The 20,921-nt window shown below is 40.5% G+C and overlaps 2 protein-coding genes across 16 annotated transcripts in view; both read right to left on the bottom strand.

Annotated features, from left to right (window-relative positions):
• Positions 1-8,846, bottom strand: part of TEX2 (testis expressed 2) — a 69,644-nt gene extending 60,798 nt beyond the window's left edge. For 2 of the 4 annotated variants that reach the window (XR_007507412.1, XR_007507414.1), the window contains exon 1: positions 7,982-8,845. Coding sequence is in view for 1 of the 4 variants with exons in the window: in XM_049811608.1 (XP_049667565.1) it covers positions 7,982-8,027 (46 nt within the window). In the remaining 3 variants the exon portion in view is untranslated. Of the gene's footprint in view, positions 1-7,981 lie in introns of all 4 variants that reach the window. The other 2 variants (XR_007507413.1, XM_049811608.1) reach the window with 2 other exon arrangements.
• An 891-nt stretch (positions 8,847-9,737) lies between these two features.
• PECAM1 (platelet and endothelial cell adhesion molecule 1) overlaps positions 9,738-20,921 on the bottom strand; it is a 43,804-nt gene continuing 32,620 nt past the window's right edge. For 8 of the 12 annotated variants that reach the window (XM_049811634.1, XM_049811630.1, XM_049811629.1 and 5 more), the window contains 2 exons: positions 16,218-16,240; positions 9,738-11,295 (listed from right to left, as the gene is read on the bottom strand). Coding sequence is in view for 4 of the 12 variants with exons in the window: in XM_049811630.1 (XP_049667587.1) it covers positions 11,266-11,295; positions 16,218-16,240 (53 nt within the window). In the remaining 8 variants the exon portion in view is untranslated. The remainder of the gene's footprint in view (positions 11,296-16,217; positions 16,241-20,921) is intronic. The other 4 variants (XM_049811631.1, XM_049811627.1, XM_049811626.1 and 1 more) reach the window with 1 other exon arrangement.

The following is a 20,921-nucleotide window of genomic DNA, read 5'->3' on the forward strand; positions in this document are numbered from 1 at the left end:
ACACCAGAAGTCCTTGACAATAATATCAGGTGCTACAGACAATTTTCTATTAATCAGTAAAAGCAAAGCACAAAATAAACAGTCTGTGTCCTGACCTTTCAGCTGCCAAATCATTCACCTATTTTAAATCTACAAGTAAATTTAGTACTCCTGATACAGAACAGCTGAAGCTACATATCTAAACCAGACACATACATACACTGCAACTTTTCCACATGCACAGCTCTACCACAGGATCATTAACACCAGCCAGCAGTACCCTTTTGCTCTTGCCTGGACAGATGCTAAGGTTCTACACATTTAAATGGTTAGTAAAGGGAAAAAAGCATTGACTATAGACTAGAAATGAACAACAACCTTCAGATCCAGTACTCCAAACCAGCTGTCCAATATTGAGGAAGAGCTAGGTCCATAATGGTTTGGGGGGGGGACAGGACAAAGCAAAACATATGGTCAAGTCATCGATGGTGATTTTATTGTCCCTTGTCTTCACAGGGGAAGTCAGAAAAATTAAGCTGAATTAATGACAAGTACGACTTGAAAATGGTTAGTGAAGTTACACTGGAGTCCTGCGTGAGTGCTGTTATTCAGAATTAAAGTGGCCTTCATTTAATTTAGCTTTCTTCAGTTTCAGAGTGAAGTGCACCAAATCAGATTAATGCCACTTAATTCTGAATATGAGTATCTGCATAGGGTTTAATAGAATTTAACTAATCTACTTTGAAAATAATTCAGGTAAGGTTTCCTGAGTGTCCCCTTTGAGGAAAGACTCACATCAATAGACTTAATGGGAATTGTTCCTGGATCATGCTGGCGTGAGGTCAAAACATCAACACTATCATAAAAATAGTGACATCTTGCTCAGATGTTTTTGTTCTGAGAGCATTAACATCTGATCCAGAGCTGAATGTATACGTGGTAAAACGGAATCAGAAATTGCAGCATGAAGTGAATTCTTAATCACAAAAGAGGGATAAAACACTGAAGAGACTTTGGTTTCTCCAGCTGAGATGGAGAACTGGTGTAGATGGACACCTGGTCCGGGTATTTCCCATGTTCTGAAGGTGTAAACAACATGCATTGTTTTCAAAAGGCTGATATAATTTAGGCCGTTGTGCAGATCTAGACAGTGTAATTTCAAACCTGAATGTTGCTAGAACCTTTACATGAACTTTGCCAAGGTGTCAGGAACTCTAATCTCTGCAACAGTAATTAGTAACCTTTAACTGAGCAGTAGCATCATTGTGGCCCATATCCACATATCATAGAATGAATTGAAACGTCTGTGCCAGTCAGTCCAGCATCTTGGAATAAAACAGGGGCAAGGTCGTCTTTTAAATGGGGCAAGTTAGACACTAAGCTTTGCTGAGGAGGCTGGGCTTAAACAGTGAGAACATGAAGGTGCAGTTACACCCCCGAACAAACGAGCACAGCTTTGAAAGCAAACACAGGACCGATATTTTCCCATGTTAAAGAACTGCCTCTGACAGAGCATTCAGTACTTGTCCATTCACATGAAATAATCACAGCCAAGATTCAGTCCTTCCCTTCTCTCCCTACAACCAACCAAACACCAGTGACAGCACCGTCCTGGCCCATTTCTCTAACAGATTTGGACCCAGCCTCCAAAGCCAAATGTTCTCAGTGCCTCCACAACTGAATTCTTGTTCTGGACTTCACATTCTCCTTCTGTCCAATAATATTAACTGTACGGCACTTTAGGATGAAGGCCTCAGCATAGAGACATATTAAATAACATCTCACTGTGCTAATCATTCAGGTGGCTAAATAAGGAATCTGTGCTCCTTAGACTACCTGTTACAGGCAATGAAAAGGGACAGACACCTCCAAAGGGCAGTTCTGAACAGGACTCTCAGTGACTGTACTAGAGAGCAGAGTAGCCTCTTAGCTCTGACATCCAAGGTAGATGTCTAATGCAAGGCACCGAGAATATTCCATTCAGCTTCACTTTGCAATTTGAGTGACCTTGGTGCATAATCCAGTCTCGAAACCTGCCCAGGTGCCCTGACCCTTCTGCTCAGCTTCCACAGCCATCTTATATTGCTACGTCCTGCAAATAGCATCACACTGTGCAGGGCAACATCTGGCTCCATATGAGGTTGGGGTTTTTTAATATATAGGAGCTGTTCCCTGTTGTTCAAGAGTGAGTCATGTCTTGTTCAGAGTATCATTAAATCTTTTAATTAAACATTGCTCAGTAATCTATCCAACCAGAATCCTGGAGTCAAAATTTCGAGTGCTGATAGATAATGTAATATATTTTTCACATTTGTCCAGCAAGATATACTAAGGAGTCTGATAAGTACATGCACAGTCTGCTCTGGGAAAAAAAGTAAACTAAACACAGTCATACCTTAAGCTTTTAGATCAAATCCAGATTCCAAGCAATATTAAAACCTTCCAGATTTGAGTGAGACTCACCAGTCAGTGCTGCCTTCTACTGCATTTAGGCAGAGAATTAATCTTGATATTCAAAGCCTTCCAAAACTCACATTTTAAAAATAGCAAAATGTATTTCTTTTGAAGTATGGGCTTGTTACAGCTATTTAGGAACCTCTTACTGAACTCAGATGGATCTTGAACCTCCCCTGGGGATGGTTTAGATGTCGGTATTCATTCATTAACAGATTGGAAACTGTCCAGGACAATATTGCAAGAAAACACACGGTGTCCAGGCTTTCTTTCTGTTTCTTCCTTTCTTAAAACAGGACTTTCTGTGCAGTTCTCTACAAATAAATCCAAGGTTAAATATGATGAATAGGGCAAGGAATGCAGAGAAATTCAACCCAGTATTAGCAATGCATAGTGCTTATTGGTCAACAGGGTATTTCTCTCTAGTGATAAGTGGAGCATATGGTAAAAACGTCACCTGGGCAGTGAGAATCTCATCTCACCCCAGTTCCATCACATATTCCTGTTCCTCATCACTGACAGTAAATGTGCAATCAGCACAAAGACACATGCTGAGTATCTAACCTTAATGACATCCAGACACAAGGTTCAGGCAAAAACTTATGACCCCAATGGGTTTGACGCTGCCTTTCATTGGATATTCTTTTGTATGAGAAACAAACAAACTCTGGTACGGAAGCAGGCAGCTGAAACAGGAGCAGTCACCCTAAGAAAGAAGGCAAAAGGGCAAACCTGGAGGAGAAGCTAATGCATTCAAGGTTTCTCCCAACTGAAAAATGTTGGGCTTTGAAGATGCAGGGAGGAGGGCAGTGCTTGGAGCCACTGTGTGCTCCTCTATGGTCTGGCAGGGGCAGCCTTCTCTCAAAACCAGGCAGAACCAGATAAACTCTACAAGAACGACCTTGAGAAAAAAGCTGGTGGAGTGCTTCTGGATAAAGTGCTGGCTGAAAGGATTGAAATTGCATGCAGAGAAAGTGTCTCCTATTGTCTGATTCCTCCTCTTTTCAAGGACACAGAATTTTATACTTTCTTTCTAAATAGAAGGGCTGCATCAAAGTACCTGGGTGATCAATTTTGCCTGCTATTAGAAACAATCTGCTGGGCCTAAAACCATCTAAGTGCTTTGGTCAAAGACGGGGAATAAAAGCTCCATTCATTTCCTCATGGAAAGGCAACAACTTCATCCCTTGGACTGCAATGGCACAGAGCTTTAAAAGTCAGGGGTGCATGAAGCATGATTGCTATGACTTATGAAGTGCAGAGCAGGGGACATGTGCTGTGGACATGATGACTGCTGACACTTCTTTGCCCTCAACCTTGTCTTTCACTGACATAAGTACAAAGTAGGTGTAAAGCAGCTACCAAGTCAAACTAGTGATTTTGCCCTGGTGGATGTGACTCCAGAAGACACAGGAATTAGGAGAATCTGTTCGTGTGAGCACATAGCCCTATCCATGTTTGTATGCAATGAAGAAAACACAGATGTGACCTTTGTCAGCCAGTTAGTGCACTAGTGTGTCAGAGATAATAACCCGTTAAACATGAAAATCTGACCTAATATGCTACAAAAGAGGAAGAGGCAGTAATTTACTTAAGTCTCTATTATACTGTTAATGATTATAAGCTGAAAAACTAGACCATAATGCAGGAAACTTGTAATTAGAAAGCATCAATTATCATTGTCTCCTTGTAGGGCACATTAGTCAGCTCCGCTTTCCACAGTCCCATTTGGTTGGTATACAGATAGACTTGTAGGACTGTGTGATTCATCCTGGAACAGTCAGAAAGAAATCAATCAAGTCAGTGGGAAAAGATCAGCTTCAGAACAAAAAAAAAAAAAAAAAAAAAAAAAAAGACAAGACAGAAAAAGAAAGGAAAAGGAAATAAACATAGTTAAAGAAAGCCCTTTCAGTGTTTTTTGTTTGACAAAGCACAGGTGTGTGTCAGGGTTGTTTTCTAATGGGGCAGCCTTGCCTCCCTCCAGCAATGACTAAACTGGATTTAAGCAGCGTACACAATGTTCTGAGTTTTCAGGGCTGAGCCAGCTAATACTTTCAGTCATGCTGAACATACCATCCTTCTGTAGAGATCAACTAGTCCCTGAGGTCCCTGGGAGGAACATGAATCTCTCCTCATAAGTCTGCATATTTCCTGTCTCTGCTCCCTTAAGGTCTCTGACTTCCAGCCAGGGAGGACAGATTGTCTAGAGGCTGTTGCAGGCTCAGCACCCACAGGTGGAACCAGTTTTTCAAGAGTGCCAACGCATGCCATAAGTACATTTAGATTTGGTCTTCCAGCCCTGAGGAATACCCTGAGTCAGGACTGAGCTCTGTTCACCCAATTTGTCTGGAAATTGCAGCCAGGGAGGTAGTTCACTCCTGTTCTCTTTGTCTATATGCAGGCATTTCCAGGAGGCCAGGGAAGTGCAAAATGCTAAATTCTTATCTGGAGGCCACAGTTCAAGTGGCAGTGGCCACATGTGGTGAGAGTTATAGGAGTATCAGACCCAGCAGGTCCAACTTGCTTGTGAGAAGTAATGACCAAATTGAAGCAATACAGACCATCTAGCCCTGATCACCTGACTGGCTGATATGGACACAATCAGTGGCTAGAAAATTCAACCTGTAATTTTGCATGCAAGGACTGCATTTAGACACACTTGGCTTTACCTGATTTCAGCTCTGCCATGGATCACACTGCAGAATCACAGCCCATCTCCAGCCACCTCTGAGCTTTTGTCTCCTAATAGCTTTTGCAGCTTTTGGCATTCCTAAATAAGAATGTCTTGCCCTTTAAAGCTCCTGTTCCTTTAACGATCATGAAATTGAAACAAAAAATATAAAAAACAACTCAGTAATAAAATCAAAACTAAGTTTTGCATTATGGAGACTTTGTGAGATTTTCATTATTACTGTGCCTTAAATAATTTAAAATTATTCAAAAGCAATCTGTATTTCCTATTGACAATCTCATGTTAATTTAATAACCTGCATGGCTGTAATGTTCATTAATTGACTTACACTCTGACCACATCTTAATAGACTTGACAATTTTTTCTTCCATTAGACTCTCACAGCCTATTATCAAGCAGGGATGCCAAGTTCACCCCTTCCAGTAATACTATGACCCAGCCTGCTTAAGACAAAACCCTCATCTTTGTCCCATTGATGTCAACCTCTCTGTTCCCTCCACTCCTGAGGACAGACCAGCAGCTCTCATTTTCATTGCCTTGGAAGCACTTATCCCCAAACAAAGCAGAGAGTTCCCTAAGGAAAAGCTGGGGCTGGAAAGCAGTGATTGCACTTGGGAGAGGACACATTTCCACAACTTACTGCCTGAACTCCCCCAGAAGGTCCCACTAGGGAAGAGCCTGGGTGGGTGGTGAGAGCCACAGGGGAGTTCAGAAAATTTGGCACAGATTAGTTCCAAGAAGACAGCAGTCAGTAAGGGACATCAGTTTGGCAGCTCTGAACAATATGAAGTTCACAGGCGAGACTTTTCTGCCCCTGTAGCACTGTCTCATTGATTTACAAAGTGAAACTGTGTCAGTTGCAGTGGAGACTTGGCTCTGCATGCAGTTAAAAAATGAATAAACAAAAAGCCAGTGCAGAAGATTTAAAGTCAAGGTCTCCTTATGCAAGTGTTGATAAGTGCTTTGTGGAAACAGGCTATTTGAGCAGTTAGTTCCTCTGCAAGCACTGAACAGCACTTGGATTATGCCAGCTAAATAACAGTGTAATATGATGTTTTCTTTTGAAGACACACTCCCAGTGTCAATATCATAGTCTGTTAGAGCAGCTGTATATCAGACAGGCTCCTCAGTGCCTCATGATTACATGTCCCTGTACAGGACCAACACACTGACAGCAGCAGTTGAAATGAACCTATTGTCTTCTTGGATCAATGGTGTTGTTACCTGCAAAAGTGCTTTTTATTAACAGGTATATTTTCTACTTCACCTAGTGGTCACAGGACTACTATAAACACATGAATGTTTGGGACAAGCCACCTCCACAGCACTGATTCTGCCACAGCACATTCCCCAGAGCATCGCCAACACCATGAAGTGTGGAGCCATTAAGGTGACTGGACTGATGGGTTGTTTTTTCCCAAATTTTCCACAGTCTGGAGGAGTTCTCTCCCCCAGCACTGCTCACTCCCCCCCTGTCTTTTCTTTCATCTTCTTTTCACTTCCTTTCTTCAATGTAATAACCCTTCATTCATAACTCCTTTTATTTCTCAGGTAAAACATTAAAACAAAAAGACAACTACAGAAAAATCAAGGCAATAACCAGAGAACAGTGAACTGTCACAGTGGTCACCTTTGGTTTTTGTTCAGTGAAAAAAATGTTGCATTTTCATTGCCCAAAAGCAGGCCCTGATTTCATCTAGCACTCTTATACATTCAAGATTACACAGAAATATGTTACTAATCTATTAATTTCAGAGCCAGAATCTTTACCATAAGTAATAGTTATTTGTGGAATTACTTCTCAAACAATACCTTTTGGATCTGAATTCCTCTTAACTTTGGGAATATGGTCAAATCCAGGGTACCATGTGAGGTAAATGTCTACATTTTTACAGCTTCACACACAGTTCAACACTTCTGCAGATCCCAGGGTGATCGGGGCATATTCCAGGTGCCTTTGCACTGGCTGCCTAGACCTTTGCTGATTTGTGCTAAATCTTTCATTTCAGTTTCATGCTGTTATTCTGTTTGTCTGTCATCAGACTTTGCAGGTGACTCCCTCCCCGAGGAAACTGTGATTTCTTTTGCTATTAAACTTTAAACTTAACTACAGTGATTATTTCCTGCAATGGTGAGAATTTTCTCAGACTTCACACTCAGCATGTATGTGGCTGGTGAGAAAACCAATTACCTGTATAAATATAAATGCTCACATTTAATTGAAGCTTCCCATGCAAGCCACGTTCTCGTGATTGCTAGACTGTCTAAGCTTTTTTCAGTGGGAGCACCTGTGATTTAGGGTGGAGCATTTCAAAGCATGAAGACAATAAGCCCCATTCTTCGTGATTCTTTAGACATGACAACTTGCTTATTACGTCCCAAATAACAGTAAAAGTGATGTTTATTCTGCTTTCACCAGTCTATTCAGAAAGGCCTTAAAATTCTAAATAACAAAATGTGCTAGCATTTTCTATCTGTACTGATACTTTATTGCTTCCAATTTGATTTATAGTTTAATCGGGGGGTGAGGGGGTGTTCATTTGATACCTCTGCTTTTCCCAAACTTTATTGCTTTTCCCTGTACCTGTGGTCTCCCTCACAACAGAATGGCTGTAGCCAGTCTGACAGCATTACTTCCCCTACCCCAAAAGTTGGGGGCTTATGATGCAAGACAGCTTAGTGGTGAATTGCAACATTAAGAACTTGAACTGAAGCAAGCTTGCACAGAAGCAGTTAGAACAAGCACATAACATCCCAGACAAATAAATACACTTTGGGGTTTATCCACCCACCGATGAACAGGATATTTACTCTGCGCAGAAGTAGTGCCCCAGCATTTACAAACAATTCACTAACCTATGCGAGAGAGAAAGAAGTCACAGCTGGTAGGTTTACACTGCATTTTGAAAACTGTTCTTTAAGAGTGGCAGAGGTCCAGATGAAGAGATCGTACCGCTGCAGGAATAAAAGTCATAAGGCTCAGTTTACTCTAGGCGTGTAGACGTAAAAAAGGTTAGAACCTGGCCCAGAAACCACCTGCAGCCCTCCCCGCACGCTTCCAGCGCCTGAACTCCCTCCAGCCTGACCCAGGCTGCCCTCGGGCACCGCGGGCTGCGCTGCCTGCCCCGTCCCAAGCAGGGACCAGCCCGGAGGCGGGAGGGACCCGTCGCCACCCCTGTCGCCCTGCAGGTCGCTTGCCACCAGGGGTCAGCACCGGATCAACGCCGGAGGCTGCCGGGTGCCGCTGGACCGAGCAGGAGCAGGACCGTGGGAGCGGGGGAGAGGGGGGTCCGCAGGGCGCCGGGGCAGGGTCCCTCTCGCCCTGGGCACAGGTGACACCAAAGGAGCAGGAGTAACAGACAGACGGCTACACTGCGCGCCCCGTGGGCCCGTCAGCAGGTAGCTCCCAGCACGAACCGGACAGCACATCATCATTGATTTTTCCACGAAAGGGCACGCAGAGATATACTTACATTAGCCAAGAAAATAAGCAGCTGCTAGTTTGCTGGAAATGAAAAAAATTAACAGTGGCAAGGAAGAAGAGTCTGTTGATTTAGAGCATTTCTGTATCTCATCCCTAAAGACTCTGCTCTGCAATAATAAAAATATTACAAAGTTAACCAAGCAAGGCAGTGGGGTGGGCAAGCCTCTTTCTGAACATGCTTAGTGCAAGCGGGACATGGTGCTGTCAGTGGAACTACTCAGACAAGGCATGCTACAAAGGGCCTGAGGATGTTCCATCCTTTTTGTCTTCTCAAAAAGTAAATATTTAGCAACACACCTCATTTTATATTTGCTGAGCTCAACTTGGTGACAACGTAGAAATCTGAAATGTTTTTTGGTTGTTTTTTCAATAACATATTGTTTGAGCTCTGATCTGAGCTTTAATCTGTTTCAGTAACATATTCAAGACTTATTTCCCAAATGTTTCCAATGGGACAGTGACGCTTGTTTGGCATCCAGAAGACATACTCATAACGGGACATTTGAACTCCTTGTGTAGCTGTTTACTTCATGGGCCCATTTACCTTGTCTTCACTGGTGATGTCTGTTGATCTAATGTCCCATATTTTAAAATATTTTTGGTATATCTGTAAGACAAAACAGAAGTGCTCAAAGCAGTGCACAGCACTCTAAGAAGTGGATAGGTCAGATATGCTTCAGTAGGGCAAACAGCTTTTATTACAGACTAAATAGTTTAGGATTATTCCCGCCAAGAGACAAGCTGAAATAGATGAATGGATTGTCCCACTGCTGCTCCATCATGCCCAGGGACATTCTAAAACTTCCCAGAAACCAGTGCTTTCCTGAGCTGTGCCAGGGACTGTGGAAAGGTTTGTGGAGGAACTTTCACCTTTGTGACTTAGCAAAGGAGTTATGTGGATGCTAGCACTCCCGTGCTCAGATCTTAAACCAATTTAGTGCATTTAACTGCTGCTAAACTGGTTCATGACACCAGATCTAAGTGCCTGGAATCACTTGTTGCAGAGATGACATCTTCCATATGTCAATTTATACAATGTATCTATATGGCTTAATTGCTAATAAAAAATTTTACAGGCATTCATTTGCAAGTGGTTACTAATATGAACATGCAAGATCCAGTGCAAAGTTCAATTCAGAGTTTTCTTTATTAAAATACCTTTTCACATTCCTTATACTAATGCATTTGTATGGACCCTCATGGGATGCTAGAAAGAACATTTGTCAACAGAAGAGTGCTATGAAGTCAGTCATTTGTGAAAGGCTTATGATACAAACAACATTTGCATAGGGAACAATAAATTAGAGATATTGGCCAGTAACTGGAGCTTGAAAATTTAAACATTTGGAATGAGAATATAAAACCCTTTTGTATTTCTTGCTGGTTTTGCACCTTTGATGTAATGCTGAAAGCAGTAACTATATATGTATATACAAATCCATGTCCTCTCTTTCACTATTTTCTAATTAAAATGAGAACCTTCTTACCTGTGGCCCACATCTTGTAGTAATTAATCTGCAGTAAGAAAAGGAGAGTAATTGCAGTGTCAAAGACCAGCTGGTTAAGGGGTTGGGGACAGTACTTTTTCTGTTTTGTTTTGTGTTCTTTTTTTAAACTAATGCAACTGAGAGAAATGCGGGCTGCAAAGATTAGATCCAGGTCCAAACAGGATCCATGTTAGTGGTTTATCATACTATAGAGAAAATGGATAGCTATGGAGTTCCATACTGGACAAACTGGACACAAGTACGACTTCAGATCTCTCCTAAAATCAAAGGAGTAAGGATTATACGTAACAGGATTTTCAGGTACTAACCCACTGACTTTGGTGCAGTATATCCACCCACTCAAGACCTGTATTTTGCATCATCCAAAATAACTGTGATGGGCAATCATTCCTTGAAGAACCACCACACCAAACTAACCAACAAGCATCAGAACTTTTAAAGGGGAAAAGCAATTTAGCAAAGAATAGAGAATATTTGTGCCTCTACTGATAGAAGCACTTGGTAAAGTACTGAATCTCTGAACAGTTATTCAAGTTTTTAGAGAGCCCAGAGCTCGCTCTTCCGTTAGGCCCTCATTGCAGTGCAGCATCCAAGTGAGCTATAAATTAGCTGGCTCCAAGACTGGTAGCAGTCCAGCTGCTGCAGCACAGGGAGCTCAGCACAAGCTGAAAGATCACGTCAAAGTACATTCATGGCTGGCCAAGCTGTGCTGAGCTCTGTTCTGCCACAGTAGAGTGTTATTGATAACCAAGTTAGCTAGTTGTTTAAAGCAAGCTTAGACATTTCTACATCCTACTGGCATCACAGTAGTTACTGCACTGTAGAAATGTACTTCCTCAGATGTAGCTTCCCCTTTTATTTCCTCAGAGCATGACGGAGGCTAGAAAGGCAAAATTGCATTAGCAGGAGAAATTAGAGATGAGAACCTAGGTCTGGTTTCTAGAGCCACTTTCCTATGAGAATTTTTATTTGTAATTTTTTCCATTAAATACTTTAGGAACATCTCTATTGTTCCCCCTAAGGAAATAAACTTTGAAAAGAAAAGCCTGGCAAACTCATAAATAAGTGCTGCAGAGCTTTTGAAACATTTGCAACATCTTCCATCTTGGCTTCTTTTCTTCTCCCAGCTGATCTTTGAGATGACTGTTCTAAGTAGCATCAGGATGCCCTTGTACTCTCTGTTGGCAACAAGACCAAAAAAGAAAAAAAAAAATAGGTTATGGGTATAAATGTCCCCGTGCCCTCTCCTGTCCTTTTTGATCAATACAAAAACTTTAAATATAGTAACATATTCCTTAGAGCACTGTACAATGAGCTAATAAATACTCACAGTTCCCCGCGGAGATATTACTATTACCTTTATCAGATAAAAAAGGAAGTAAGACAGCCGGAGATTTAGGTTAACAATTACAGGCTAGACTGCAATGCTGCTAATCACCAACATCTGCAACTGGGCGCTTACTGATAAAAGTTGGATTCTTAAGGGAACTGCTGGCACTCAATGAAATCTGAAAATCAGATCTGTTATTTACTAGTAGATGCTCAGCTGCCACAATTAGGCCCCCATCTTCAGTCCCACAACTATGAAAACCTTTTCCTAAGAAGCACTTGGGTATCTCAACAATGAGCAACGCAGCATTCAATTTTTAGACACCATGTTTCTACAAGAGTCTGCTTCTTTGAATAGGTTATCTTCAGGGACATAGAAACCTGGCACTGAGAACCACAAAAGGCAGCGTGCAGATAGAGTCCTCCTCTATGCTAGCCAATGAGAAAGGGCAAAGAGAGATGCCAAACTTCATTGTCTTTACATTATATGACAGAAATAATTCTGTCCTCTGAGGATTCACAACTGTCAAGTCTTTCCTGACATCAGTTGCCAAAGCAAGTCTTCCTCCAACAAATATCTGCTAAGAGTACGTGGTGGCCTCTAACCTAATAGTTTAGTCTGTCAGCACTGAGGCGCCTAATTCCTTTTGCGGACTTACCCCCAAAGGATTTGCCCCATGAGTCAGAGGCAGGAATTCCTGGTTTATAATTCACTGTTTATTTCAGAGTATCACCTTGGTTTTCATATCCTGACTGCCTGAAATCCCCCCACAATTTTAAATGGACACATCCTTCATCTTCATTTCCTGTCTGAAACTATTGTGCCATGTTACTGTGCACAGTTAAACACATGCCAGGTCCCCCTTCGGAGCTGGCTATGTTGTGCTGGTAATGTGAAGTAATTCCTTTACCGCTGAGAATTTACAAAATACTTTTGGGATCACTTGAGTAAGACAAGAAAGTTGCTGAAAAAAACCCCAAAATTTCTCTGAATAGATTTAAATTGTACAGGTTTCTGTCTCAGAGGGTACATTCTGAGGTTGAACAAATAGGCAGCCAAATGTACACTATGTCCTGACTGAAGCTGCCAGTCCTAGGACAGAATCAAACAAACAAATACACACACACACACACATCTCAGAGGTAATAGGGGAGGAGGAGGTATGAAGTCAGAATGTACCGCTGAGGTAAATTTGACACAATACCAATTAGTATTTGGCGAAGTGGCTATCTCATTGTTAAGATATTTCCTTCAATATGTTTTCAGAAACTGGGACCATTAAATAACTTAGAAAGATTGCCAGCTCTGATTTCAGGAAGGAAACCTCCTCCCATTTCCTCTCTAAGTAATTCATTTCTTTTGCAAATACTTCCTATGGATGGCATTTAAGATACAAATTTCTGAAACAGAGGAGAAAGAGGGAAGCAACCCCCAACCCAAAACTTTAGGTTCATTTCTAAATGACCTAGAAGTCCAAGACATTCAGGTTCAAGGTACTCTGGACTGCAAATCAGTCAGAACCTGTACTGCAATTGGGCCTTTATATGATTCAAATAATTCAAACTTTAACTGATTGTTTTTCTAACACACCACCTTTCTTGACATAATACAGACACTTTCAATACCTCTGTGTAACACAACACTTACTGTCAGTACACAGTGTTTACTAAAGCCCTGAGCTCAATTTTATAATGGTGTCTCAGTTGAAGATGAAGCAAAGTTCCTAAACTTCCATGCTGGTTTATATCTATTCTGTCAGAAACCATGTAGGGGCAAATGCACAAGAACAACGCTAGCACCCATTAAAATGATTTGCTTCATGTTTCTTTGCCACAGTGCAGTACTGTTTTGCCTGTGACTTCTGGAATATCAATGCGGAACTGAATAAGTTAAGAGTTTATCTGAGGAGTGGAACCGACACTGTTATTTGAATTCAGAGAGTGAAAAGGACAGCAGGATCTGATGTCAAATCTCCACCATCATTACTGAAACAAAAAGGTTGTGTGTCCTCCTGTCTCTCAAAACATAGCTCTTAGCAAAACACTACTCTCTCTGCTGTGGTTGGTGCCCTTTGTCCCACACTTCTGGAATACCTATTACTTCCTAAATAGAGTCAAATTCTACAAGTTTTTTTTTACAGGTCACTATAGCTAAGTAATCCATCTGGCATTTCGTGTGATTAAGATGCCAGTTGACCAGCCTAGCTCCTGAAGCCTCCTTTCACTTACAAATTAAGGGAGTAGCAGATGGAAAGCAACTTCACCTCTGAGCCAAATACTTCATTTGGCTATGAAGAAGCAGAACAGCTGGGGAGGAAGTTTAAGCCACTCGATCACTTTGTAAGGAGCATTTTCCTTTCCATGAGTAGGATCAACAACCCCTCTTTTGGATGAAAACTCAGTTAAACATTGTGTGAAAATGAGCTACAGAAAAAAACAGTTGCAAGAAAATAATGATAGAAAGCACCTTAGTAGCTCCCTACCTCTTCTGTACTCATCTATGTTGCCTGAAAAGTCCTGAGAGGCAAATAGGGGGGATGGAAAATCTATAAAGGAATTTATCTGTCCAGTCCAACTTCAGGTCACTCATGTGGAGAGTTCAAAAGAGGGATGGTGCTGCTTTTTGTCCCAGGCTTTATTGGGAATAGAAGTGGGAATTTAAGAAGCAGAATATGGGGATCTGTTTTTTTGCTATGTCCTTTAAAGCACTAATAATTCAAAAAAAGGAATAGTTACTAAATAGTTACTATGTTAAGTACATGAACAGTATCTAAAGAGGGGACAACGTCACAGACATGAACTGTGTAAGGCTACTTCTAGGAAAACTCAAGTAAGATGTGCAAGTATTACAAAGCTGACTTGTCTTTGGGGTGTTTCTGAAAATGGGATTAGTTTTACAGAGTAACTAGTTTTATTACTCTCCTACTGTTAACAGGAGTTTGTACACACAACGCAGAAAACACTGCCCTCAGATGACATTCTTCTCTCTTGAATCTAACATTTCTTCATAGATTGTCTGGTTTAGCAAGCTTTAATAGCCTAATTAGTTATGATTAAAGTGATTTACATGGGTTAGTTAGTGTATTTTCACTGAAGCAGCCTCATTATACTTCCATGGAGAGATTTTCTACTTACTTCTGGCCACAGGAAAAGAAAACAAAAAAGTCTTCATAAAACTTTAGTCTTTCATCCAATGTCCATTATAAATTATGTAGTGGAAAAAAAATTGACAAAAACTCCTCCCTGAGCTTACATCAGATGTCTATCACAGCCACTCTTGACCATTTTTCCTTTTGTGTTGGACAGGGACAAACTTTCTTCTGCGTGACTCTCCAAGGAATGCCTGGTATAACCCAGAGGAGGGTTCAGCTCAATTTATTTTTAGAAAATTGAGAGCAAAGAATAAAAACAAACCTTTAAACTAAGAGAGACAATGATACTATAAACCCTACTGGCCTGTTAATATATGTCTGTTTATTGTAACACAATCTATGACCTTCAGTGCACTGCCAGTGTCTGTAAATAATACAATGGGCTGCTTTTTATCCCATGGGGATGTGAGCACTGATGGAGCCTTTCAAAACTCAAATGGATGCCATAAGCTGTCGTAGACTGTGCTATTGTGATTCTTATTTATGAGTCTTTCTCTCTCTTTCTTTTTAATTACAAGTTCCAAAGTCACAAAGTGGATGGCAGAAAATACACCTGGTCTGCATGGTTTGAGGATGGATGAGGTAGCTTATCTAACATTCATACAAGTACTCCTGAAATGTAAGTTCCCTGCCTCTTAGACCTCTTCAGAGCAGAGTAACAGCTCATTCAAGACTTTTTTTTTTTTTTAAATCTGTATTTTTTCACTGGCTTCTTAGTCCTATAAAGCTGTTCACCACCTACAGAACCTTCACAAAACTCCTAATTGTTTAGATGAGATCCTCCATATATGGATGGTACTATTCCAACCTCTCAGTTAGAACAGCATAACTGTGACATAGCTAGGTACTCTGAAGTAAAAAATTGCTCGCTTTTAAAATCTCTTACAAGGCCTCAGTTTTCACCACCAGCCCTTAGAGTCATCCCACTTGCTATACCAGTGGATGAAAATGAACCCAGAAGGAAACAGTCACAGACAGTGACTTCTGCAAGTCCAGCTGATCCACTATTCCTCCGTAGTTTAACTCTTCATTTCACATCTTAGGAAGGACCTCACTTCTCTGGATATTCCAATCACAGAATGTACGTGTGTGCATGTGAGCAGGCACACCCTGCAGAGATTCAGTGGCACTAAACACCCTATAGATTTTACAGATGGGACTGGAACAACAGCTCTGTCCCCAGTGATACAGGGGATTAACCAGTTTAGCAGGTTTTCATATGCAAATCTTGAGTGCCTCAGGTCCATCAGGAACCTGAAGCAAGCAGCAACCATTGCCAACCTTGTGCCATTCTGTCAGTATGAATACTTGAGGCACGTATCCAAAGCTGTGCCGGTGTTCAACACAAATTCTTAGAAGATCATTACTTGTCATCTACCTCCTGTACCAACACTACCAGTTCCATGGACTTTTAAAGCTGACCATTCTATAAATGTAGTACTGAAAGCCTGATTAGTAAGAATGTATACGAAGGGATTGCCCCCTAGCTATCCAGTAAAGGTCCTGAACACAAGTAAACAATTAAAACATAGCAACACTTGAACACTATCTCACTAGATACAAAATAATGTCAATCCAATTTCCCTATATTTAACTGCTTGCATAAAATGTATACTTACAGAATGCCTGTTTTCCACAGAATCTGCAAAATAAAATATAATGTATAAATTATGAAATGGCACATTGCAGAGCGATCAGTTCTATGTTCCAGAAAACAGACTTTTATGTTTCATTTAGTTTTGGTGTTTTTTTTTTCACCTTGCAATGATGTAAAATTGCTACCTACAACTAAGGTTCAAGCTCTGGTCCTAAGAAGTATCCAAGCACTAGCTTAACTGGGTGGGACCAGACATTTCAAAGACCATGTTGAATAGTACATGTTTGACAGTTTTCCTTTAACCTGGATTACGGTTTAGAGCAGAAGTCTCTACTAAGAGCACAAGCTGTTACTGGACAAAAAAGAGTCTTCCTTTTTAGAGGCAAGTTCTCATGAGCATTTTACTTCCTCTTTCCAATTCCTTGCCAGGAATATAACGTACTGCAGAAATCCGGTATAGGATACAATTTTCAGAGCCAAATAAGATCCTGCAAAGACACCTGAAATTTTATTAAGAAAAAGATGCTTGTTCCCAATGAAAGCCTGAGAGCCAGCAGGCTCTCATGTAGGATCAGTGAGCTTTAAGATTAGATCTTAGCCTTTTTTAAAAAAAAAGTGGATTTAGCTATTCAGAAGTTTCACAGAATACCTTCAAATACTAAAACATAAATATTTCTTTACCCTCTGAAAGTAAAGCAATCTAGAGACATGAAGAAAGTAACTCTGCTTTTAGAAGAGTACTTCAAGTCTCGTTAAAAGTGCTCTTTTGAATGGTCTGTTAAGATATTTCACACGTGACAAAAGTAAATGCTGAATCTTGAAGTGTATTTTCTGGGAAGGTGTATCAAATTCAGTGGAGAGAGGTTGTGTCAAGGAAATTAATCTAATGCTCAAAGCAGAAGGTTTGGACTAGGGGTCTGGGGTAATCTTGCCAGTATTTTTTCTATAAACATGGGATAGTATCTGAATCTATGTTTTTTCTAAGTATGTATTTTTTAAATCACAAATAATAACATCAATCCTCCCATAGGCAGAACACTTATGTAAATTTTGAAAAGTTGTCTGAAATCATCAGATAAAGGATATTATGAAAAGTACTACTACCATAAATAGACCTTAATAAAGGTCTTTTAGAAAATCCCTTGCCAGCCAGCAGAAGTAATGAGGAAACTAAACACAGGTGAATCTAACTCCACAGATAACAATGCTAAAGTTTCTTTTTCTCTCTCCTTTGTGATAACATCCATGTATATTTGTAATGTAGTTAAACTGGTACACTTTCTACCATCCACATTTTTATTACATTAGGATCGTGATTCTGTTTCACTGAAAGCAGCAGCATGAATACAATATACTACCGGGCTGCAATTTCTGAAATACAGAGAGACTACATGAATATTGGTGGCACTCTACACTCTGAGTTTTCTCCAATACAGTTCTACCCAGAACTTTTAGCCTAGGAAAAGGATTAAAAACTGACATGACTGCAGCACCTTATACCAGTGCATAAACTTAATTCCAGTATATAATTGATCTCAATGTTTTGCAAGATTGATCCCTATACGTTTAGCCAGTTTGATAAGAAACAAAATAGAAAGTTACATGGGAAACGCGTAAAAGCTTTCTGTGTTCTGAAAGCTGACAGAAGTGAACAAAGACACTGGTGACCCAGTGCTACATCAAAGCTTGACTTAATTGGACAAAATTATACATAAGTTTTATGAAGTGAGGTATTAACGAGCTGTAGTTTAGTTCTCTGTCACAATGTATTGTGCTTACAGGAAGGAGGAAATGAGAAATTTTGTGTAAATTCCAGACTTCAAACAACGGGATGTTTGCTACCCCAAAGTTACTAGGTCACAATAACAGATACCCCGCCTCCTTGTTATCTGTCACCCAGATTCAAAATAAGGTGGCTTTTTAGCTAAGTATCATATCTCTACCAGGAGAAGGTCAAATCTGTGTCCTTTGAAAGTGCTGCTGGAAGGCTATATGATTTCTAAAAGTTACCAATCAGGTAAGCCAGCATATAGCCTCTAATGAAAGCACAATGATATGGTGCTTTTGCTGATTCTTTTGCTACATCAATCTTTTCACAACCTTTTTATTTCATTCCTGTTAAAAATATGAAGTGTTTTTTTACTTGAAACACACTGATTTTACTGTGATGAAAGAGAACAGAGAGATTTTCAAATGATGTCTGGCCTTCCCTTACTAACAAAAAACAGGGAAATGAGATACGCTGGATTCTAGTCATATACAGAAAAATTGGTTAATCTTCCATAGCAGGGCAAACAAGAAGCTGTGTATTTCATGAAAGGAATCAGAGCTGAAGGTCTGGTGCTGATGATTTCTAAGAGATTCCCAAGTGTAATAAAGGTAGATGTTTTTATGGATTTCTGATGGATTTAAACTCTTGCTATTGCTTTTAGTTGGTAGGGGTTTAAATTCAAAGAACACATTTTTACAAAGGAATATATTAATGGCAGAAATTTAAGACACTGTCATCCCCACCTGCTTTGCCCTTTCTCCTTGCTAGAGGTTATGGATAAGAGAATGTATGCCTAAACAGTTGCAATTCATAATCCATCTCAAACCCATCTCCAACACTGGTGAAAGCTAAGATGCTAGATTATCAACTGAAGATGCTGAACTGCAGACACATACTACATTCTGCCAAGCCTTTTATTGGAGCAGTAGCTTCTAACAGAGAATCTTGGCAGGCAGCTTGGGAATAGATCTTCCACAGGGGCATGCATGCAATTCAGCTTTGCATTTTAGGTTCAAGCAAGGTCAGAAGCTCCCTGCATATTTGTGTCTTACTGAAACCATCTGGCTTTGACTCAGTTTTGGCTGCAGCTATTGTAAGCATTTGGCTCTGGAATCAATGTCTCTCAGATCCAGGCTTTGGTCTAGAACATGTCTTGAAACCTAAAGATCCAAAGAGTTCCTGTTTTGGAGAAGGGAAAAGTTATTTGCATGATTTCAGACTGCATGCAACTAGCATGTGCTCATGAAGCCTGAGTTCTGAATAACATACTGAATCCTCAGACCCTGTGAGTTTTCTCTATGCTGGAAAAGGCATTCAGTGGGAAATTCTGGCTAAGTACAGAGGTGTTAAGCCTGAGGCTCAGTAGCAGGAAAGTATTTGAGCAGATTTCCTGATTGCTAGAACTGATTTCTAACAGTTTGTTCCAAACCACTGAATGCAATGGGGATTTCTCATGCCTCTTTCCACTGGGATGTATTTATTTTTCCATAGTACATTGTTGGTTGCAATAGGATTCTTAGAATTTTCTGTCTCACTACTGCAGTTTTTTCCAAGTCACCAATTCATTTTTCCAGACTTAGCAGCATAAAGGCTGGTTCTGCATTTTGTTCACTAGATTTCCATTTTCCTAATAAGAAATTAGGAATAGCTATCTTGCAATGAGCCACTGTGAGTTCAATGCAGCACACATCAAGATCAGTGCAAAGCCTATCACTGGCTTCTGTGAGCTTTGGATCTGATACAAGCAAAGGCAGAGTTCACTAAGGAGCAAGAATGTACTAATACATTGTCTTCCACAAGAAGTCCCCTGTAAAACATAAGGAAATCTGTGAGCTGGGGTTGGCTCTAGTCTTCTCAGCAGTATGAATGCAACTGTGCTACCCCAGTGTTGAGGGAAGGGGTGGAGCTGAGATAAAGAACCAGTATGGAGATGCTTGGACTTTCTGCCCCTACTGCCTCTTGGGAGGATAGAAGGTGTGATGGAAGTAAATCATACATCTAAAAAAGCCTCCACCCACCCAGCTGAACTTAGTATCTGACACATCCTGACCACTCCCTCAGGAAGAGCATCAGCTGCCAGGCTAGCCTGTTGGGACTCCAGCACATGCAAAGTAGGCAGCAGGGCCACAGGTATTTTATCATTCTTGGCAGCCTGTTGATTTAGACAATTGCCTGGTTTCCTTGAGTCTTGGACTGTCTCAGTTCTTTCTGAACAAAAAGCAACAGCTCTGGGACATGACTGGATATTCCTGACTCCCAATATACTTTGGCCTTTTCATAGAGGAACCAGAGAAAGCAGTATTTTAAGGGAACTGGTTCATCCTGATAGGTGTGAAGGACTTTTAGACAAAGGTGTTACTGACCTGACTGGTATTAATTGTGACCATTCCCCAAATTGCCATTTGGATGTAAGGTTTGATTTAAAGCTGAGGCTTGAAGGTTTAAGTATTTTATGTAAAATACTAAAGTAACAGCCTATTTCTCTAGAAAAGGTTTAAAATCAATACCTCGGTGAAATTCCTGAACACTAAATCTTCTTTCTCTGAATTAAACTAACCTTTCAATAACAATGCAAGGAGAACTTCATCTCCTTGAGTTGCTTCCAGAGACAATGCGAGTGATCTGCATCCTCCTTAAATCTCTCGTTGTATCAGAGGAAATCTAGCATCCAACTAAAGAGACTGACATTCTCTATCTACAGTACTATTATCTGACTTTCAGTCAAAATACACCTGACTAGACTTGAATTTCACAAATGACCTGCTTTTCCTACTGTTAACAGGTTAACTGTAGTTAACCACATGCAGGTCTTCTGGGATTTGAAATGTGCATTTGACAGTTTGTTTCTGTCTATCTTTAATGTAACACCTCTTTAGGCCTGGTACTCAGAATAAAAGTAGCACAGCAGATAGATATGATGGGAAGTCTTACCATAGTGCGATGGAGACACTAAAA

The sequence above is a fragment of the Accipiter gentilis genome, chromosome 10, assembly GCF_929443795.1.
Source record: "Accipiter gentilis chromosome 10, bAccGen1.1, whole genome shotgun sequence".
NCBI classification, from domain to species: Eukaryota; Metazoa; Chordata; class Aves; order Accipitriformes; family Accipitridae; genus Astur; species Astur gentilis.